Source organism: Peromyscus maniculatus, chromosome 15 (assembly GCF_049852395.1).
Source record: "Peromyscus maniculatus bairdii isolate BWxNUB_F1_BW_parent chromosome 15, HU_Pman_BW_mat_3.1, whole genome shotgun sequence".
Lineage (NCBI taxonomy): Eukaryota > Metazoa > Chordata > Mammalia > Rodentia > Cricetidae > Peromyscus > Peromyscus maniculatus.
This window is the reverse complement of record NC_134866.1, coordinates 27,937,807-27,961,319: the sequence shown is the minus strand read 5'-3', so window position 1 is coordinate 27,961,319 and position 23,513 is coordinate 27,937,807. Positions and strand designations below refer to the sequence as shown.

The 23,513-nt window shown below is 40.9% G+C and overlaps 1 protein-coding gene across 1 annotated transcript in view; it reads left to right on the top strand.

The window, feature by feature from the left end:
• Positions 1-23,513, top strand: part of Adamts12 (ADAM metallopeptidase with thrombospondin type 1 motif 12) — a 262,599-nt gene that overhangs the window by 122,861 nt on the left and 116,225 nt on the right. The window contains exons 4-5 of the mRNA XM_042261410.2: positions 11,996-12,192; positions 14,456-14,539. Coding sequence (XP_042117344.2) covers positions 11,996-12,192; positions 14,456-14,539 — 281 coding nt within the window. The remainder of the gene's footprint in view (positions 1-11,995; positions 12,193-14,455; positions 14,540-23,513) is intronic.

The following is a 23,513-nucleotide window of genomic DNA, read 5'->3' as shown; positions in this document are numbered from 1 at the left end:
GCAGACCACTATATCTAACAAACAACTAGCAGGGGGAAAAAATCCCCAAATAGTGCAATTTAAGAAAACAGGTAAAGCATTTTAATAGGCATTTATCTAAATTTATCTAAAGACATAAAAGTGACTAATAAATATATTAAAAGAATATACAGCATCAGTAATCAGGAAAATACAAGTCAAAGCCATAATAAAATACCATCTCACATATGTAAGAATGGCATTTATAAAAACAGAAACAGCTACGAAGTGTTGGAATGGATTGGGGAGAGAAAATGGAGAACGGAGGTTTTTTTTTTTTTTTTTTTTATGTAGTTGGTGGGGGATGTAAATTGGTGGCAGCCACTGTGGAAATCGTATAGTAGTTTCTTAAAGATATAAAAGTAGAATTACAATGTGATTTAGCAACTGACTTCTGGGTACACTGCCAGAGGTACTGAAGTCTGCATCTCAAGATGCTCCCACCTGTGCTGGATAGGCTGTAGGAATTCAGTGAGGGCAACACACCCTGCAAACAGCTGCTGGCGAAGACTTCTGGTGGATGTGCCCACTCCAAGGCATCAGAGTCCTGCATCTGCATGAAGGGGGATTCTGAAGGAAGCCATGAAATTCATAACTTTCCATGAGCTGTTCTGGTTCTGCCGTTTAAAGAAATGTTTGCTGAATGAAAGGTTTATATTTGCAGCAGGGGAAAAAAAAATGCAGTTAGTGCAAAAGAAACTACCTCTGCCCTAGTAGAGTTTGTAATATGTGAGGTTGAAAAAAATAGATACAATACCATTTGCCACTCATGTGCCCTATGGTACCGCTCTTGTATCAAGAGAGCTAGTTCACTCAAAATGCCTTCCACAGTGGGCTCTTCTTTATTCAAGAAGACTGGCTAATAATGAGGAGCCAGGAAGAGTTCTGAGTATTCTGTTTAATTTGCGCTCATTCTTGACTACGCCATCCTATATCCTCAGCATTTAAAATTTCAAAAGATAATGGAAAATGTGGAAAGATATACATGTGTCTTTGGTGGTTGAGAAGATATTCGTCAGTCTTTATATCCTCATAACCACTATGAATACCAGAAAGTTCTATGACAAACGGAAGAAGCTGGGCTGATTCTAGACCAGAAGCTCAACATGGTTTTATGTAAATAAATACCTTTACCATTTGGTCAGTTTTCTTTCTCTCATAAGGAGTAAAGGGACAGTTGACTTCCTGGTTCTGCACTACTGTGAACATCATGCTTTTTAGGGTTCTACTTGTAGGCATTTAGCAGCACATTAATAACAGTTCTTTTGTGGAATATGGAGGGGAGATTTTCAGTTGTTTTCAGCCACCTGTGAGTACACAGAAAACCCACTGGAGCCAGTGTAAGCACAAGAGTCCCTGAAGGTGGCTGTCAGTGGTTTTCTTTAAGTTGACATTTACAGGAAACCTGGAAAAGGCCAGTTGACAGGGTTTTTTAGGATTTGTGGCTGAGGAGATTTCTCCGTCTTCATTTCAGATGGCTTAGGCTAGGCTGTGGGGGGCTATGTTGTCAATCACATGTGTCATGCTTCGTGTCTTCCAGCTGAGGCCCCACAAGTTAATTTCTAGTTTGCAAAGGGCCTGGGTGAGTAGGTCCAACTCTGACTGTCATTACTTGAAAGGTCTAGCTATGGTATTTGCTCCCATGGTATATGGCAATCTTTAAGTGTCTTTCCTGTGGCTTAGGTGAGATTTTCCCCCTTTGGTTTTAAGCTACATTTTGAACATTTAAGGTCTGAGAAGAGCCTCCCAGTAACTCTACATATTAAAAACTGAATGGCTTATCAGAGCTGTTCCAAGAGTGAGGCTAGACTGTGGGAGTCAGTTGTCAGTGCCCAGAGGAAGGGATTACTGGTCTGTGGGACCTACTCTGGATGTGGAGGTATGGAGAGACTCATCAGATCACATTTACTAAAAGAAATTGCACTCAGCCACAGCCCAAATTGGAGGGAAGGAAGATAGAGATTTTGGAAAGGAGTTTCAGCCTCTTCCCACTGGAATAACCAGAAGAGGACATAGGTTCTAAGAGCCAGATGTTGGGAAATAGATCCTGGACAAAAGAAATTGCCTCATAGATGAAAGTCCAGCCAGGGCATGTTGTAACCAAATAGTGTTTGATTAAACTTATCTTGTTTCAAACTATCAATGCATTACATAAATGTTTTGCCAGGCCTGGGATTATCTTATGCATGGTGATTCTCTCATGGTGCTTCTTCCACCACATCATCAGTCTTGAGGCTGCTGTTCTTGGTTCTCAGCCTCCTCAAGTAAGAGATACAGACCCAAGATCAGGACTCTCCCTGTTTCAGCTGTAGTGCTTAGTCGTTGGCTCCAGGTTAGGTACTGGGGCAGCTGGATATAGCTTTTGCTATTAATGTATGAGCTTGGACACTGCTTAATGAAAATTTTACTAAACTAATTATAGGCTCATAAACAGTAGTAAACACAATAAGGAATCTCCTGAACCTTCCACTCAGTTTATCCCAGTGGCAGCAGCTTACAAAGCAGTAGTACAGTCTCACAGTCAGGATACTGACCCTGACAGAATCCACTAGGAACATGTGAATAAGAGTTCTCTGCAGTTTTGTCCAATGTGTAGCTTTATGAATACAACAGTCTGCATACTGAATCCCACCTGGACAAGGCTCCTATTGAAAGTCATATCAACCTCCTCACTATGGCTCTCTAGTTCCATGTCCTAACCTCTGGAAATCACTAATCTTAATGTATAACAGTTTGCCATTGAAAAATATTGTGTAAACAGACCCACAGCATATAACCTTCTAGGACTGGCTTGTTTCATGAATAATAAGTTCCTAGAGAGAAGTACCACTTTCTGTTGCTGAGTCTTCCATGCATTACAATGTTTTAAACCACATCACAGGGTGGGGTTTTGTTGGCCATGCTTGGAGCTGCTGTAGTGACCTATTGTATTCTTTTATGTTAACATACATCTCCATTTCTCTGGAATAAATGCTCCCAAGTCTCTGAACCATGTGGCAACTGAATATGAAGTTTTATAAGATGCTGTCAAACTGTTTTCCAGAATAATCTTGCCATTTTGTACCCGAAGTAGGTGAGAGACCCCAGTTCCCACATCCTCAACAGCACTTGATGTTGTATCTTTTCTCTTTGTCTTTAGCCTTCCTGGTAGATGTGCAGCAATATCTTGTGTTTCTTTCTTAGATATGTTTTAGTTGAAATAGATTTACATCACCTGCCCCCGCTCTTTCTTCTCTCCCACCTCTTTCATGTTTCTTTTTCAACTCTCGAGTCGATAGCCTGTGTTTATTTGTATTTATTGCCCCCCACATATCACACACTCACACAGACACACACACAGACACACACACACTCCTGATAGCTAACAATTTTAAATTATCTTTTTACATGCTTTTCTGATGTGTTATATGTTCTCTTTATATCTTTTGATTATTTTCCACTGGATTGGTTCTTCATTTTTTAGAGATTCTTTATATAGTTTTGATACTAGTTTGCTCACCTAACCACTTCCAAAAGTATCCTTCTCCAGGAGAGTCTCTATGGAATAGCATTTGCTCCAGGACACCGAATTAGCCTGACTTTGACATGTGGAGATGTTCATTGTTGGCACTGTCCTGTAGAACTGGAGCTAGGAGGGAGTAGATTGCTGTTGAAAGCCTCGTTTTAGGAAGAAAAAGCAGATAAGTCACCAAGAAAACACTTAGCTCATCAACCCTGGATGTTGCATAAATGTTCCTGAATGAGTGAAGGGTCTTTCAGGGCAGTTGAGGATGGGTCAGCTCAGTGTTTGTCAGATTCAGACCTCTATCATAGCCAACCCCTGACTGTTAGCTTGGGGTGTCGTGGATGGTTGTTCCGCTCAACATAGTGTGACTAGTTCTCTCTTTGGATGATTTTCTCTAGTAACAAGACATTGATGGAGGACTGTCTAGATTACTAATTCTCTTCTGCTCATGGACAGGGAGACACACTCTCTCAATCTGGCAGACTCCTCCCCAGACAGAGGTGGAGAGACAAGGAGAAGGAAGCCTAGGGGCATGTCCAGTACTGACATGTATTGTGTGACACTGTTCCTGGGGTGACATGAACAATCATTTGTTCACCTCAGTAGGGAATAGACAACAGCACAAAGTAAAGATGCCATCAAAGTCCTGCTTAGTGAGCCAATGAGTTATTGGGGTTACTTATAGGACCAGAATTGATTCAAACTCAGCTGTATTCCTGAAAGCCAACGCCAGCATGGATGGCAGCTCATGAAAGCTGGAAATCTGGAGGTCACTGCACAACTTTCAGGCCGCTAGATCCATTGGAGACCATCTCTCTCAGGCAGTGGGGTTGTTCTGAGCCCCCATCCAGGCAGCTCAGATGGTCTGGGAGTATCTTCCTTCAGGCCTTACTGCTTACATAACCTTGGGTACAGAAAGACCTAGTTCATCTGGTGAGTTTTAGGAACATCTTGAAGCTTTTGTGTTCCTTACTTCCTGCAGGGTGGAATGCTTCACCTCCCTTTAGAACACCCTGAGTCTTAAGCATCTTCCCTCCAAAATGGAATGTTTTGTCTCAGTGGAAATTGCTATGCAACAAACATGGCACCTTATCAGCCTTTGGTCCTCAGGGTGATCTGGCCTTTGTGAGGAAGACGTGGGGTCTCTTTGAAAACAGCCATCAGAACTATGCTGGGTCCAATGTTCTGTCACCTCCAATGTTGTCACTGTCATAAGACAGCTGTTTAGCTGGTTCAGTATTTACAAATTAATGAGGGCTGTGGCACTCCAAAGACTCCTGGTTCGGTGCTGTGTCCTGAGATGCACAAATCACTGAGACATGATCCAGTCCTTGTGAGAAGTCTTTCCTCTCAGGAGGATGCTGAGCCTCAACCAGTAGGCTGGTCCAAGCTGAAGATTAAGGGAAGCACAGAGCTTTGAGCTAAAGAAATTAACAGTGGCAATGCCAACTGTATTTACCACATTTAGTAGCCTTTGGTTCATAAAAAGAGCCATGTATTATTTGGTTACAGCATCGTTTTGACCTTCAGTACATGGAAACAAAAATGCAGAATTTCTTTTCTCCTGAGGTGCAAGGAGGCTTTTATATCTTCAAAGAAAAATGACCCATAAATGTTGAGAGCATAAAGTCCCTAAGTATTATAATTTACATCTGCTACTTCCCTTCTCATGTCTGTGGTATTCCAGAGGGCTGAAGAATACTGTGTCCAGTACCTCTAGGTACTTAGAAAGCATGTCAACAAATTATATTGCACTCTCTATCACTTCTGATGTCACAAAATGTTTTGTAAAGATACAATTTTGTAAATATAGTGAAGCTGAATTTCATTCATGGTGAAAAATGACACCAAGCATTAGCGACTAGATATTTTTGCAGTAGCTAACAACCGCACTAGTATGAGAAACCTAAAAATTCTGGGTAAAGAATTTTTTAACCAATGAAGTGCTTGAGTATGAGGAGGTAGCTAAGTAGGTAAAGGTGCTTTTTTGACAAGACTATCAACCTGCGTTTGATCCCTAGTCACATGGAAAGAGAGAACCAACTCCTGTCATTTGTTCTCTGACCTCCATATGAATGCCATGTCATACACAGACATATGCAAAAATGCATAAGTGAATAATGTAAAAAAATTAAAATAAACCACTTATAATATGTACGGATAGTAGTGATGAGGTGACGAGGAAGGAGGAAAGAGGGAGGGAAGAGAGAGAGGGAGAGGGAGAGCTAAGGAATGCTCTAACTTGAAGTTGAATGACCAGGCAGGAAGTATAGGTGGGACAAAGAGAGAGGAGAATTGGGGAAACAGAAAGAAGGAGGAGAGACACTGCAGCCACCGCCAGGACAAGCAGCATGTAAAGACTCTGGTAAGCCACCAGCCACGTGGCAAGGTATAGATTTATAAAAATGGGTTAATTTAAGATAAAAGAACAGTTAGCAAGAAGTCTGCCATGGCCATACAGTTTATAAGTGATATAAGCATCTGAGTGATTATTTTATAAGTGGATTGTGGGACTGCGGGGCTTGGGTAACCTGGAGAGAAGCCCTCCAGCAACAGTTGAAGGCAACCCAGCCTCTGGGGCTTCTGGGTAGGAGGTGGTGCTCACGATGTGGGAAATAAGCCGCAGAGCTCACACATTAGCCGATCCGTGGTAGGTTACATTCTGTCGGTGGCTTGGAGATGAGGGTGAAGTTAACAGTGCATCACCTGCCATCAGATTGCAATATGAAGAGTTAACATAATTGGTTCACAATTACTCAAGGAAGGAGCAGGAGCAAGGAAGCAACTGAGTCTCGGCCCTCTTGATCCACACCATCCCAGATGTGCTTGAAGGCCGTCTGCCCAGGAGCAGCTCAAGAAGTAACAAATGCCTCTTTAATGGCAAATCCACGGGAACAACATCCCGGGCTTCTTGTAGAGCCAAGACAAGTACTACTCAGAGAAGGTGCCCTGGCCACCCCAGGTTTGGGAGCCAGTTCTGGGTAGTAGAGAGCTCTACATTCTCAGGGTAAAATAATAAAAGAAGGGCGTCTAGAGCTGGTGGGAGCTGGGTGACACATTTCCATACCCACTATTGATCACTCTCATCCCTATAAGTTATAACCTGGACCATCGGACTCCTAGAAGACCCCTGACTTTGGATGCTTTCTCATTGTTTTCTCTGTGTAATAAAGACATGAAATTTAATTTCTCCTTTAAATGCTTGTTTCAGCCCTCCCTTTAAAAGGAAGGGTACTTAAAAAGATATCCAACGCTACCATGATCATGAGATGGTGTGTAGATGTAACAGTCTTATTAAATAAGAAAGACAGAGCCAGCCAGACGGTGGTGGCACACGCCTTTAATCCCAGCACTCGGTAGGCAGAGGCAGGCAGATCTCTGTGAGTTCGAGGCCAGCCTGGTCTACAGAGTGAGATCCAGGAAAGGTGCAAAGCTACACAGAGAAACCCTGTCTCGAAAAACCAAAACCAAAACAAAACAAAACACAGAGCCAAATGCAGAGTTAAAAGCCTAAGAGGTCAGAGCAGTAGCTAAGAGCTGAGACTTAAAACCACCTTTTTACCCTTCACTGCCACTGCCATCCTTCCCCTGAGAAAGAGACCTACTTCCTGTGTATCTGTCTTTTTATTGTCTTTCTGTTCTGCCTTCTCTGGTTGTAAACCCAACCACATGACCTCCTCATCACTATCCATCTATACAGACCTCTAGGTCTCTATGGTTGGTATTGAGATTAAAGACATGTGTCTCCATTGCTGGTGGTGTCCTTGAATACACAGAGATCTGCCTGTCATGAGATCAGGATTAAGGGCGTGTGCTACCACTGCCAGACTTGTGCTATGGCTTGCTATTAGCTCTGACCCCCAGGTAACTTTATTTATTAACATGCAAATAAAATCACATTTCAGCACAAATAAAATGTCGCCATCATGGTGGACAGCATCCAGGGAGACTCCACAAAGGAGCATAGTGTTAAACCATCACATGACACCGTCTGTGAGGCTGTAACCAGCTCTAGTGTTCTCTGAGTTGAGCAAACATATGTGTTTTTTTTTTCCCACATACAGTTGTCAGCATTATGCTGTAGCACATGCTTGCAAACCATCTTCCTGGCAGGAAGTAGACTATGGTCTTACATGGCATAGTTCTAGTGGTGCTGGTGTGTGCATCCACTATGCAGTCGGGGTTATTGATCTCTTCAAGCTGGCTTTGGGCATACTTCCAGGTGCCTCAGCTAGGATGCTCATTTTTATTCCAGAGAAAGTTTGCCTCATTCACTGTGGCTCAAATAATATTTGCAGCCTTGGATAATTTGCTATCTGTCCCTCTGAACTGGTCATCTTTGAAGTGAATACAACTGTCTGAAGACAAACAAGTGAGGCAGCGTAAGTCAAAACATTGGCAGTTAGTAGATGTCCTAAGCAAATACCCCCCTTGGCCCCAGTCTCAGGTGGGGACAGAACGTAAAAGCACCAGAAGAAGATAAAATGAAATGCAGCCCCCTAGAGCCCAGAGGTTTGGACACTGTCCTTACTTCCCTGAGAATACACCACAGAGGAAGAAGGAAATGGTGGATATTGTAAAACTTCATAAACACCATCTTTAAATAGAACGCAAATCAAAGAGACATTTTAAGATCCCTGCAGATAGTCAATAGTCAGAATGCAATGAGAATAGAGAACAATTGGAGACATTATTTTTTATAAATTGCCCATCTCATTCATTGCCAACTCTGGTCATGAAAAGCAATTCAACTGATATCTAGTCCCACATGTGTTTTCCCCTTTCGTACCCTCTTATAGAAAATGTGCTGACGCATTTCTCACAATGGAGAGCAGATGTGGAGGAGGCAGCTGGGGGCAGAAGAAAGACAAAAGGCTAAATAGTCAACAGAGCGGCTAATGAATCCCACATGCTTAAACATTGACATAACACTGTTGACAGTCTGCCTTTAGCTCAGTGACTGAGGAATTGCTGAGTAACAAAGACTTTCACACCTCACCCAGAACAACATGAGAAGCTTCCTATGGTCACTTAGTCCTCACCAGTGAGTTTCTACTGCTGAAAGTGTTCCCCCCAAAGAGCTTAATTCTGCACAGTTACCGTTCATGTGAAACATGGAGTTGTCAGTATGAAAGACAGCCACATTGGGAACTGAGTACACTGTTCTCTTGACACTGAGACTTGTTTTGGTTTTGGTGCAATCAATGTTGTGCTGCACGGCACTTCATTGGGGGAAATGCAGTTTTCCAGACATAACAGCCCAAGAAGGGGAGTTATTAAATTACTGCCGATGTCTCTTCGGGTTACATGCCTGCTCTCTATGAGTAAGTTATATGGAAATGGAGATGATGCCTTACTTATGGACTGGAAGGAATCATCTATTACCTGTTTCTCCAAGGAGCTCATGCTTTCTTCTTGGGGTTTTCTCTTCTCCTTGTTGGGGTTCCTACTAGGACCAAAACATTGTTATTAAGTAGACCCACCAAAGGAGTGGAAGAAGCAGGAATGGGCTTCCAGAGTTTGGGGTGCCATGGCCCCCAGAGGACCATGTGTCCATCCTTATCCCCTGGAAGAATGGGAATAGTGAAGGAGGTGCTGATAAAGAAAAAATAAGAAAAGAAAAGCAAAAAAAGAAGGTGAGGGACTGATTAGGAAGCAGAAGTGGATCAGCAGGAGTGAGGGGAACAATAAACTTAGAGGGTAAATGAGATCAAAATAATTATATACATGCATGAAAAGTTCCTAATTAAACTCACTATCCTGTATAATTAATTAATTCTAATAAAAATACTAGAAAAATATGTCAGTCACCCCAATACTTGAGCTCAGTGGAAAGTATTGTGCCTTCTTGCAGTTTTGAGAAGTGCTGTTTCAGGATGGGAAGAGTCAGAAGAAAGAGACTACATCTAATCCATGTGGGTAGGAGTCCCTTACTTAACCAACCCTGCTAAAGCCTCTTCCAAAAACTTGGAGCTCCTGTGGCTGACTGCCTGGCTTACACCAGTTTGAAAACAGCAGTCTGAAACATTCCCATGAGAAGGGGTAAGCAGCTGGCAGAGGGGGTAAGGATGGGTATGAAAGATGAGGAATCACTGATTATCTTTGGGAATTCATACTTCACCATGCAAAGAAATTGGAGGGAGAAAATAGAAAATTATTCAACCACAGATGAGAATTTAACCATCTCCCTGTTTCTAAAACCCCACAGGACTTCCCTCAATGTTTACATAACCCTGGATTGTTTTTCCAAGAGCACAACTTCAATATTCTTAAGCAAAACCCAATACAGAATTTGGGCTGACCCAGACCTGTGTGGTACTTCATTTTTTTCATCAATATTGTTTAACACATGCCACCTTCATACAGACAGTGAAACCAAGGAATTTACTCCAGCATCATGGGCATTGGCAAGAAAGCAGAGGAGCACGGTTTTAGCTGTTTTAGAGGTCTGAGGCAGAGCCTCAAGGGGCAGCTTAATCTAGATGCTTCTAAGCACTAAAAAGTGGAAATCCCAGAGAAGCAGCTCTTAGCTCAGGACACAAGATAATCTTCCAGAAGGAAAAGATACCCTGAGTCTGTGAGCACCCTCATACACTGGGAGTGCTCTGATCAAGGCTGCATAGATCAACAGAGATCAGGATGGGAATATAAAGTTTGCCTCTTAACTCTCGTGCTCAGCTCCTCCCAGGGATACAGGGTGTCCATAGGGACAGGCAAGAGATGGGTAAAACTGTATTCCTGAGATGAATCATCCAAGACTGGTGTGATAGATAGCTTTATGTCAACTTGACACAAGCTAAAGTCATCTGAGAGGAGGGAACCTCAATTAAGAATATGCCTCCATAAGATTAGGCTGTATGCGAACCTGTAGGGCATTTTTTAAATTAGTGATTGATGGGAAAGGGCCCAGACCATTGTGGGTGGTGCTGTGCCTGGGCTGGTGGTCCTGGATTCTATAAGAAAGCAGGCTGGCCAAGTCATGTTGATCAATCCAGTAAATAGAACCACTCCATGGCCTCAGCATCAGCTCCTGCCTCCAGGTTCCTGTCCAGTTTGGGTTCCTGTCTTGGCTTCCTCAATGATGGACTACAATGTGGGAGTTTAAGCCAAATAAAGCCTTTCCTTCTTAAGTTGCTTTGGTCATGATGTTTCACCACGGCAATAGAAGCCCTAAGACAACTGAGCTGTTACCTCTCCCTCGGCCTAGTCCTTTTTGCTCACTTCCTCTATCAAGTCATTTTTCCTCAATTGCCTAAGCAAGTCTGAGTCCGCCCTAGTATTTGAGATTTGACCCTCACTTGGGCTGAGCATTCATGTCTCTGTGGATGAAGCACTCATTTTATTCCACTCTGATTTTCTGTAGACCTTGGTTAGGTAACAACATCCTGGCATTTAGGGATGATTCCATAATACTTCTTTCCAATTTCCCTTATCACTCTACAGCTTCATTTAGATTAAGCTTTCCAAACCATGACCCTCACAGACCAAATGTTTTTCAAGGCCTGTTAGTGACCTTGGTGACTTTACAGTCATCCTTTGGGTCTTTTTCAGTTTCTTGAGTCAGGATGCCTTTGAGCCTTCTGCTTTTCTCTGGTTTACATCTTCTCCAGTCTTGAGTGTTTTTCATGTTTACAGGAATATTGTAGTAAATGTGGAAGTGTGTTAATGTGAAACAGAACATCCTGGCCATCTAATGACTGAATGAGCTTAGTAATTGAGGAATATATTAACCAGCTATTCTGTGCATCCTCTTTCTCACTTGTAAAATGGAAAGAGGGATATGGATATCAAATATTTATGAAAAGCTAAAACTCAACATTTAAGTCCTAGCATACTTACTGCCTTGCCTGTGGTAGACAATGAATAATTTAGAGAAAAAAAAACAAGAAAGAGAAAACTCCCATTATGTATATGTGTATATATATATATATATATATATATATATATATAGAGAGAGAGAGAGAGAGAGAGAGAGAAAATATTCACACACACACACACACAACTCAGAGCATCATACATGCTAAGAAAGTGTTTGACCACTGAGCTATACTCCTGGCCTTTCAACACTTTATGTTGAAACATGTGCTCTCTTTGATAGCCTGAGACATCCTTAATTTGCTCTTCATCTACTTTAGCTTCTGGAGGAACTGGAGTCACAGATGTACCCCCCACAACCAACTGTAACATGTGTTTATAGTGAAAGACTTACTCACTGAAACGAACCACAACATTTTAGAAGAAATACTTCTGGAATTGCCTTATAAGATTCCAATTTGAGTAGTCTTCTTCAAGTTCATTTAAATTGATCTTATCTTCTGTTTCACACACATACACAAGAACTTTGCACTCATGTGTTACTAATCATAAACACACAGCCTTGTGTTTTTACAAATACAGGTGAATAATGTTTTTATGCACAATGTATGTTAGAGTTACATAACTTGGTTATTATGTCTTCTGTTTAATGTCCAGACAGTCTAGGTAACTCTGAGAAGCAAGAGCTGAAGAGAGAGAAGTGGGAGAGGAAAAATCTGCCAAGCAGAAGCCTCTCCCGGCGCTCCATAAGCAAGGAGAGATGGGTGGAGACCCTTGTGGTGGCTGACACCAAAATGGTGGACTACCATGGAAGTGAGAACGTGGAGTCCTACATCCTCACCATCATGAATATGGTATGACAGACTGCACGAGGGGCGGGGACCTGACCGAAGAGATGGCCTTAGGAATGCTCTTCCCCTCATCAAAGAATATGTTTGTCAGGCATCATGGTGGTGGTACCTACCTGCAGTTCCCAAATCTGGCAAACCAAGGCTGGGGGATTGCAAGTCTGAGGGTAGCTTAGTCTAGGTAGTGATATACTGTCCCAAAAGGCTAAAACAAAAAAAAAATTAAAAAGAGATTTTTGTTGTTGTCCTTTATAACACACACACACACACACACACACACACACACACACACACACACACACCACGTGGGCATGCATGCACTTGCACAAGTCTGTTACTTGCACCAATGTATAATAATGGAAATTCAGGACAATTGGTCTGTTGCTTAAAAATGTGCATGGGAAAAATTTCCCTGGGAAAATTTGGAATTCATCATTTGCATATATATAATAGCTATTATTCGCCAAGTGACTTGATTTTTTTAGGATGCCTTTCCATCATCAATTTCTGCTAGTCTTCGTCAATGAGAAAACTCGGAAAAAGGAACTGAACATGATTTCGTCAAGGCGGAAAGAGCTATCACCAGAATTAGTTTACGCTGCAACCCCACATTTAGGCTTCCTTTCCATGGTTGCTGTGCTTTGCTTTCCAGACAGGTGGCTGGTCCTGCTGAGATGGGAAACAGCAGTTCCTTGATTAACTGATAAAGGAAAGAAGACCCAGGGCTAGGCAAGGTCAAAGAAAAGAAAGAGTTTGTTTAGGGAGCCATGCTGCTGGGATCTTGTGGGTGTGGTCTCCCTGTTATAGTTAGAAGACACAATCTCAGGTCAGAGTTCCTGGTCCTCTGGTTTATAATTTTTCCACCCTCTTTCCCAAGATGTTCCCTGAGTCTTGGGTACAGGAGCTGTGCTGTGGACTTACCAAGTAGGGTTGGACAACCCAGGGCCAGTTGCTCTCTGCATTTTGACTAGTGGCTTTCTGTAATAGTCTCTGCTGCAAAAAAATAAGCTTCTTTGATAAGGGTTGAGAGCTGCACTTCTCGGTATGTACGTTGTATCAAGACAAGCAGTCTGTAAAAAGAATGCACTTAGAGATTATTCTGGTTTAGAAGAATGGCAATAATAGGATCACATCTAGGATCCATGGCCTCACAGGCACCTGTGGTTGGGGAGGTCTAAAGTACCAGCCATGAAGAGATACAGACAAATAACAGTTGCTGAAAGAGGGGAAACTAATCTTCCCCAGGGACGAGACCCCCACCCTGGCTATCCAGTACTAAGGGATCAGCCCTAGAAATGTATACATGCAGGGAACACCAAATGGACTCATCAGGTTGTATTTGTATGCTGACTTGTTTATATGTACATAGAACAACAATGGTTAAAGAAGGGGAGATTATGGATTTGGGGATAGGAGGTCAGACATGGAAGACACAGGAGGAAGAGAGAGGAGGAAGGGAGAGACTATGTGATTACATTTTAAATTATAAAACAGAAAAGAAAAAATAAAGCAAGGGGAAAAAAAACCATGAGTTGTAATGATAACTAGCACCACAGATGAGGGAGAATTAAAAAATCTGTGATGAAAATGAGCACAGTAAAGTTAAGTTAAAAAGTATCTGGTATATTTCTATTTATGTGATGTGTGTATCTATACACATTGTCTCACTATCTGCTCTGTGTGTGTTTGTAACCAAAAGGATCTATAAACAGAACTTAAAATAGGTTATCTTGGGTGGAAGAATTATAGATGAATTTTATTTGATTTGATTACATATATGTATATATAATCAACTATATATATACTATATACATATATGTAATAAAATAAAAATATATAGATACATATATGCTGTTCTCCACTGTTTATATTTTTTAATTTTCTACAATGTCCTATAAGTTAAAGTTAGATTTTATGTTTATGTTAATACTATCCCCACTTTGATTGCAGAAGTTCTCTTATTTTATTAGTTGAAAAAATATGTTCTTTTAACCAATTCCCTCTTTTCCTTCTGTCTTTGGTAGTAATAGTATCACTGTAACCAAGAATGAAAGACATCAATTTCTCAAACACACATCCAATCTATCACCCTGAAAGGGCATCTTTAAATATTATAATGTGAACTGAGATTTAGTCTCCTCAGAACTTGTGCCTAGAATTCACTCTATGACATGGTATTCATTTCCTTGTGTTCTGGAGCTATCCACGCCTCTGACAGGTACACACTGTCTGTGCATGTGGAGCTAATGTTTTCTGTTTCTGACTCCAGGTCACCGGGTTGTTCCATAACCCAAGCATTGGCAATGCAGTCCACATTGTCGTGGTTCGACTCATTCTACTTGAAGAAGAGGAGGTAAGGAATGGTTTCCCTCCACTCTTCTTGCCTGTGCTATCTCATTTCCACCCTCTCTCTTTCTCTCTCTTTTAGGAAAGTTCTTGATAAGCAAGAAAGAGGTCTCTACACAGTCTTTTTACAATCAAAAGGGGAGAAAAATATTATTTTGTGTTATTTTTCTTGGGACTTCAGCAACATTGAGTGGGAAATGGGGAACAGTTTCGAAAAATTATACACACACACACATATATACATATACATACATATATATGTATATATATATATATATATATATATATATATATATATATATAATCACCTGATTATAATTGCATCTAACAAGACACAACACAGACATACAGCTGTCGCTAAGAGTGTTTTGCAATGGAAGCAGTGTAACTCATAACCAAGTTTGATAGTTTCAGTGGATGTTAGGAGAGATATGCTATGATGCATGTCTCTCATGCCATTAATTCCTCTATGGCATATAACATACATCTCTCAGATTCAAAGCCTCTAGTTGATACATTTGTCCTTGGATATTTCATGTATTCTCATACTTATATATCCTCCACATGCTGGGATGATATGCCTAGGTCCTACTTCATTTAGTCTTGGGAATGTGGTTAAGTCTGAAATGGGATTCCTGCCAAAGTATCTCATTTTGCTCCCTTCATTCCTGATACCATTATCTTTCCTATCTCAGTCAAAACTGCTCCAGTGTTCACCAGTGGCATACACCTGAGAGTCATTCTTTTGTTGTTGTTTTGGTTTGTGTTTATTTTTGAGACAAGATCTTGCTATACATCTTTGACTGACCTGTTGTTCAAATGTAGACAGGCCAGCCTCAAATGTACAGAAGCCTGTGTATATGCCTCTCAAGTGTGTATGACATCATATCCAACCCCATCTTATTATTTATTTATTTATTATTGTTGAAATGAAACAACAAAGCCCATAGTGCTCCCACCTGCAAAGCACAGTTCAAAAATACCCAGTACTCAGCATTTCGGCAATCATTATGTTGATTCAAGTCTTACATCTTGCCTGAACTGGTACAGTGAATTCTCAAATGATATCCCTGTTTCCAACCTTGCCCATAATATATTCTCTGGGAAGATCATTTCATGTATAGCTGTAATGGATGACTTTAAATACAAGTTCAAATAGTAACTTCAACCTCCCCCACAAAGACTCCATTTTAAAAAAATCAGTTCAGATTGCTTTGGTCTGCAGAGCTCTTCAAGGTCTTGATCCATCCATCTTTTTAGTTTTTCCAGTTTTCCTTATGCTATTCACTCTCTTGTCTCCAGCCCTTGCACTCTGGAGTTTGAATGAGTTCTAGAATATGCAGGGCGTTTTTCAGCATCATAATCTTCGTACTTATGGATCCCAGTATCTCGAACATTCCTCCCTTGGTTCTGCACATGGCTGGTACCTTCTCATCACATAAGCCTTTGCTTAAGTACTGGCTCTTAAGAGAATTCTCAATGTCCAACCTACTCAAAACTATACAGCAGCTGACACACATAGGAAGGACCCTATTCACATCTTCTCCAGCAAGAAATTTGGCACCAAATGTCAAACAAGGCTATAGTTTCTTAACAGCACAAGTCTCCACCCTCGGTTAAAAGGATATTTTAAAAATGATCTTTGAAGCCTAGATTCCTTTCCCCTTTCTTCCCTACTGGCCCCACTTCACTTTGTTACTTGGGGCATGTTTGGTGCATCATGGAATTCCAGTTGTTATAGGACTTCTTTTTCTGTCATCCTTTTGTTCATAAAATTTATTCAAAACTTGGAAAGCAGGCAAAAAAATGTCTACTAGTGCCTATCTGACCCTCTGTGAATGGAACTTTGGCTGTTATGGGCTCTTGATGAGGATTCAAATGTGGTGAAGCTAGATATTGGTTTGTAGAAAACTGATGGGGTGCACAAATGGTTTCTGTCCAGAAGAGATAAAGTAGATAAGTGTCCAACAAAGATAATCCTAAGCATATTAAGCTTTTTATTGGCCTGTGCAACATTAACTGACCTTGTACCTAATTTACCAATCTCACTCTAGTATGTTTCCCACTGGCTTGGGTTGTGGTAATTTTTCTTGCATCTGCCTCCTCTTCCACATAGATGTGTTACCCTTGAGAGGGGAGGTTGATGCAGACATCCCATCTAGAACCGAGTGCTCCAATGTCTCTTACTCTCTGCACATTGTCAAATTATGGGTCTTTTACTTACTGTCCATTGCAAGAAGCTTCTCTGGTGAGGGTTGTGTGATGCCCTTGCAAGGTTTTATAAAATTTCTAAGTGTCTCAAAGTTCAAAAGTTGACAACAAATTTCAATTCACCATACTTATTTTTCCCCGATTCGCAGGAAATAGTTCAAATGATTCTTTATATTTTTGACTAGTAAGCAACCCAAACAGCATTAACAATCATGGATTTCATTACCTACCTAAAATCAGGGTGTCAGGCAGACAATGGGAGAAAGTACGGAGTGAGTGACGGGGCTATGCTAATCTTCAGTGCACAGTCCTCAGAAAGTCACATCATTTTTCCATGTCCCATCAGCCAGATGACAAATGATATGCTTCTCACTGAGTAGATAAATATGAATATAAATCCTATTTCCTGACTCTGAGTAATTTGGGATCTCCTGTCAAAAGTACAAAAATAAAAATTTTAAATGGAAATGAACGTAAGGTTAAATATGTATCAGTGATGTGGAAGGATATTTGGGTGTTTATATTGGTATTAGAGGGAACAAAGGAATTAGCCATTCAGGAAGGCTATTCCAAATGAAAGGGCCCATGCAAGTACTTTCTTTAGTGTTTAACCTCTTACTGTACATATGAGAGCAATTAGCACATCACTGATGCTGGACAAAGACATTGAGAAGATCAAGCACCTTACTATAATGGAAAACAAACCATTAAACTGAAGGCAAGAAGGCTGCTAACAAATGAAAATATGTCCATAGGAGATCCCTAGCCTCTACAACCATATAGGCACATATGAACACACATGTACATACACATGCACAAACATATATAATGCACAATCAATCAACAAATCAATTAATTTAAAAAAAGAAAACCTGCCCACTTCCACTCTCATGGGCTTATTCTATTGCTGTCTACCTCTGTGTATGACATCATGATCCTCCCAGGTAAAGAAGTTAGAGATGCAGAAACCACCATGGCACATACTTCTCTCTCCTGTAGCCAGTCAGGTGATGCTTTTTTTTTTTGACTTGCCTATCACCATCTTCACCACTTCAGTAAGCTGTCTATCTGTTTCCTGAGTTTATGATTCTAGGTACGTACTTTAGAGCCCGCTTAGAACCAATTGGATTCCTTTCAATTCTGTTATCTCAGCTCAGATGACTTTAGTACAGGTATCAATCCATTGAGAAATCCTTCCATTAATCACTCTCACAACACTTCATTTTTCCTTTGCAGAAAGTACCACAGTTGTAATTTTATGTGTTTGATTAATGCAAAATTCTCCCACGAGTGTACAAGACTTGCATTAGTATGTAAGGGTATCATTTAGTTCCCACAACAACCCATAAATATTTTATTATTATTCATATTTTATAAACACTTCAAAGTTCTTGAAAGAAGACAAAATGCCAAGTGGAGGAGATTATGATTATAATATCAGAGACTCGGTAGTAGAGATCTTAACCTACTGTGCACAAGGGTATGGGTTCCATTTCTAGCCCTGGAAAGGAGAGAAGTATCAGGGTAGGGGGCACAGAACAATGACAAAGATGGAATATAAGTTGAATGAAGTTAAGTGGATCCCAGGTTGCCATGAGAACCAGGACTGAGCCCTGCAGGTACCAAGATGTTTTGTAGAGAAAGGGTAGAGTTGATAGGCAGGAAGGCCATCGCTACTTTCCTGGAGGATTTTCTCTTGATCTACTGAATGAGTTAATGTTGGGCTCACTGTGGCACTAACAGCCTGTTGACTTTCAGAAATTTGAGTTGGTGATTGTATGAATTTATAATAACATATGTAATTGCTTTTTTCATGGTTAATATCAATGATATGGACAAATAATTTTGGCCCATTTCTTTCAGATCAGTAGTTTTCCTCTGCTGCTAACATGATTTATTTCTTAGGCATGTGAAGTTTTCCAATTTTTACATTTTATCCACTTGTCAATTCATCTGTTATCTGTTTGCTCAGCCTAAGTATCATTAGCAGAATGTGGCCAGACTGAAGCACATCAAAAGCTGCTACCAGGAATTTCCCAGGGAGCCTGATACAAGATTGTTTCTTCCTTAGAAGATAGCTCAGAAAGAAAGAGAACAATTGATAGCAGAAGCCATGTTCTTGAGAAATCATGTCCTGTCTCCCACTTCTGTGAGCTGTGTCTGATTTCTTCCAAGTCAGCTAGCCCTCTTAAAAGGTTCATGTACTGAATGGAAACACATGAACTATGAACCAAAGGCTGAGGGGCCCCCAGCTGGATCAAGCCCTCTGAATAGGTGAGACAGTTGATTGGCTTGATCAGTTTGGAAGGCAACTAGGCAGTGGGACCAAGTTCTGTGCTCATTGCATGAGTTGGCTGTTTGAAACTTGGAGCTTATGCAGGGACACTTGGCTCAGTCTGGGAGGAAGGGACTGGACCTGCCTGGACTGAGTCTACCAGGTTGATCGCAGTCCTCAGGGTAGGATTTGCCCTGGAGGAGGTGGGAATGGGGGGTAGACTGGGAGTAAGGGGAGGGGGTGGGAGGGGGGAGAATAGGGGAACCCGTGGCTGATATGTAGAACTGAATGGTATTGAAAAATAAAATATAAAAAAACAAAAACAAAAACAACCCCCCCCAAAAGAAATCCAAATGACCAATAAAATTCTGAAAAATGAAAAAAAAAAAAGGTTCATGTACTCCAGGGTATAGGAAGAGGAAGGTGGGAAGTGAATTGGGCTAGCTTGAGAAGATGAGGTGCAAAGAAATGAGCAAAAGCTATTTTTGTTTGCCAAGGGAACAAGAACAAGGTTGTGAATGAGTGTTTGCTTTAATCTGCTCAAACAATAACCAAGTTGTTTGATGGAAATATTTAAAACAAATATCTCAATATTTATTGTGAACCAGATTAATCTTACTGTATTTTATATGCTCAGGACCACGTGGTCTTTTTAAAAGATTTTTTTTCATTTATTTATTTATTTATTGTGTAGATGTGACAGCCAGAGTATAACTTAAATGAGTCAATTCTTTCATCTCATCATGTAAGTTCCAGGGGCTGAACTCATATTGTCGAACTTGATGGCAAGTGCCTGGCCTATGGCTGCATAGTGTTGTATGATATTTTGTTTGTGTTCTGACAAATAAAGTTTGCCTGCAGATCAGAGTGTGGAGCTAGCCATTAGTTAACCATAGAGGCCAGGCAGTGGTGGCACACCCCTTCAATACCAGCACTAGGGAGGTGGAGACAGGAATATAAGGAGGGGAGAGACAGGATCTTGCCACCCATTCAGTCACAGGATTCATCGAGGTAAGAAGTTATTGCTCCTCGGATCTTTCATCTTTCACCTAACATCTGACACCAGGATTCTATTTGTTAAGACTAGTTAGGGTTACTCTTCAACATGGTCTTCATACACAACTGGTAACCTTTCCAGAGGCTCCTGTGATGATGAACATTCAAGAAATTAAGTGACCAAGTGTTTCTAGGACTGAACCTGATGAGAGACTCAGAAACTAAGAGGCTAGAGGACTAGAAAAAAATTGTGCTCAATAAAGCCTCTGGAAGGTCCCTGACATTTACAGAAAAATAGGACAGTGTCCTGAAGACCTTGTCACTGGACTTTTGTTCAGAGGCACAAAGTCTGTATAATAACCACCCAAGAGATCCTGCCACAGTGAATAAAGGAGAACATGATCCAGGACAAACGTCAAGTCTCTGCACAGAAACACACATCCTCACACACACACATGTATCTATACACATATGGACATGCGTATACATGTACACACGTGACCATGCAAAATGCCCTAATGAAGTCAGCAACAGCATGGTTTCTTATAACCTCCTTGAAGAGAACAAAGCTTCCAGTGCCCTTGCTCGGATGATTGGCAGAAGCATGAGATAGCCATGGAGAAGCATCTCCCAGTAATTTCTAGTCCCCGAGAAGGATTGTTATTACAGATTTTCTGCTTTGTTCTCAAATGTCAGCTCCTGGCTCCTTCTTCTTCCCTACTCAGCAGAGCTTACCCCTTGCTTACCTTCCCACAAACCCCCTCACCACCAGTCTGCATTTGTTTCTGGCTCTACCTTTTCTTCATTACTTAATAGAAGATACATGGTCCTGACTTTTACAGTCTAGCTGATGTGTAATAGGGTACACAAAACGGCTGAAAAATGAGAGAGGCAAGTCCCTAATCCTAGACACACGCAAAAGGAAAACAGGTGCAGAGTCTGCTGAGTTTAACCTGACATGGGAGGGGATAGGAACCATGTGTGACTGAGTCCAATCACCAGGAATCTCTCCTCAGGAGGAGGCCTTCTGGAAATGACCTATGAAAGGATGGTTGGAGACTGGACAGGTTCAAGGAGGGAAGGAGGGCAGAGAAAAGCATCATAGGAAGAGGAGACATTTTCATGAAAGGGAATTTAAAAATTGCAGTGTGTGTCGGGGGCACGCTGAAGCAAGCAACTTAATGCTGCTGGAATGTAAGCTTCCAGGTCACAGGTATAAAAGAAGAGCTTCCCACAGGCTGTCACGATTGTCTCTCTTCATTTTGTTCTGGGTTTTGTTTGGGATAGGGTCTCACTAAGTAGACGTGGCTGCCCTCAAACTCACAGAGATCCCCCTGCCTTTGTCTCCTGGGTGCTGTGGTTAAAGGCATATGTTACCTTGCCGGACCCTGTTCTCCAAGTTTCATAACCTCACATTTTACATTTAACTGTACGGTTTTATGGACATAATTTTTCTATTTGATTAGAAGTAGAAAGGGAAAGGTATTTTTTGCTCCCCCCCTTTTTTTTGGTTATGACTATACAGCTGTTTTTGTACTGTTTATTTATCATTTCCTAAGTGTAAATAATGGTATAATAACAAGTTATGAATTTTTAATATATTTATTTTAAATCAATATTCTTATTAATTCCTTGAGAATTACACATGATATATATTGATCAAAATTTTCTCCACAACTCCTCCCAGATCCATCCTCTCCACTCTCACATCCCTACCCAGCCAACTTTGAATTTTCTTCCTTTTTAAAAAGACACATCAAATCCAGTTTGTGTTGCTCAGCTACTCCTGGGTGTGGGGCCAACCCCTGGAGAGTGAAAATCCCTGAACTTTGGGGTGAGGGGTGTGATATGAATATTTCATTTAGGGCTGAGTATTCCACAACCTCTTATTCTCTGCACATTAACCAGTTGAAGGTCTATGTATTAATTGCCATCGACAACAAGAAGAGGTTTCTCTGATGAGAGTTGAGAAATGCATAGTCTATAAATATAGCAATGAGTCATTAGGAGCCATTTTAATACTATGTCCATTTAGCAAACTAATAGTATTAGGTTCTCTACTAGGGCCTGTGATCCATCAAGCCACAGATTCTTAGCCCCATGGACAGTGCCAAGTATGAGTTCCATCTCATGGAGAAGGCCTTAGATCCAATCAGAAAGTGTTTGATTACTCCTGTTAAAATTATGTCACTATCATACGCACGGGCATATTTTGTCAGGTAGGTTGTAGATCACAGGGTCCCCCACTGGATGATATTGATGAGTACTCTTCTCCTTCAGTAGCATGTGTAGCACCTTCCAGCACTATGAAAGATAGCCAGTAGGAATGAGCCTTCCAGGTCAGTATCAGCTTGGCATCCCATGTTTTATGATTCAAGTTATGTGGTGTCTTCAGGAGTAGGGTCTTACAATCAAGTTCTGGAAGGTAACTGAAAATGCTAGCAATAGCCTGTAATGCTTGGTGGTCTATGGGGTCCCACTGGCAAAATACTCATAAAGAATTAACCTATTCCTGGTACTGTCTTCTTCTTCTCCTTCCCCTTCTCTCTTCCTCCTCCTCCTCATCCTCCTTCTTCTTCTTTCTTTTGCTAGCATGTGGTGTTTAGTTGGGGTATTTTCCCTCCATTGTAGGATATTTCCATTAAAAGTATATTTATGGTTTCTTCTTTTCTGTATATATATAAGAAGATATATGTTTCCAAAGTAATGTTCCAATCCATATATCTTCTTCAAAAGGCCTTTCGTGTTAGTTATTCCTCCCCATATTCCATCATCTATTCTGCTGTTTTACCTTCTGACCCTTCAGTTGTTTATTCAATAAATGTAACAATACTTTGAGTAAAAGTTCAAAAGTTCAAAAGACCTATGATGATACATGACAAAACAGAGTGCTCCAAAATGGAACTTTTCCCCAGATTGAGGTATTTGCCATAGCATACATAATATAATTGCACATCCACTGTGATGTCTGGACTTGACCCAGAGGCACATGACCGACTGGAAAATGTCCCTGGTTGAATTTGGCTGGGTGAGAGCTGCCCACAGGCAACACCAAACATTGTCAGAAGATTTTTTTGAAACCAGATGATGTGGTCACTACAGCTAATAAAGACAACATTGTGGATAAAGCTAACCAAGTGTGGTGGTACACACCTGCAATCCTAGCCCTCTAGAGGCTACAGCAAGAAAATCAGGGGTCAGGCCAGCCTAAGCTACAATATGTGAACTCATGGCAAAAAAAACAAAAACTGAACAATAACCAGAGCCTGGAAGAGGAAAGATTATTACTTTTGGTGGAGAATTTTATAAATGACCATAATAATGATAAGCGTTGTAAAGCACTGTCATTATCTGAACACAGACCGATTCATTTTTATGTGTTCAAAGCTTATAATACCAACTAATTATAGCAATTACCTTCAGGTAATTGATTTTCTATTATAAAACTAATACTCAAATCTGTTTATTGGTTTACTTTATGCCTATTAAAATCTACATT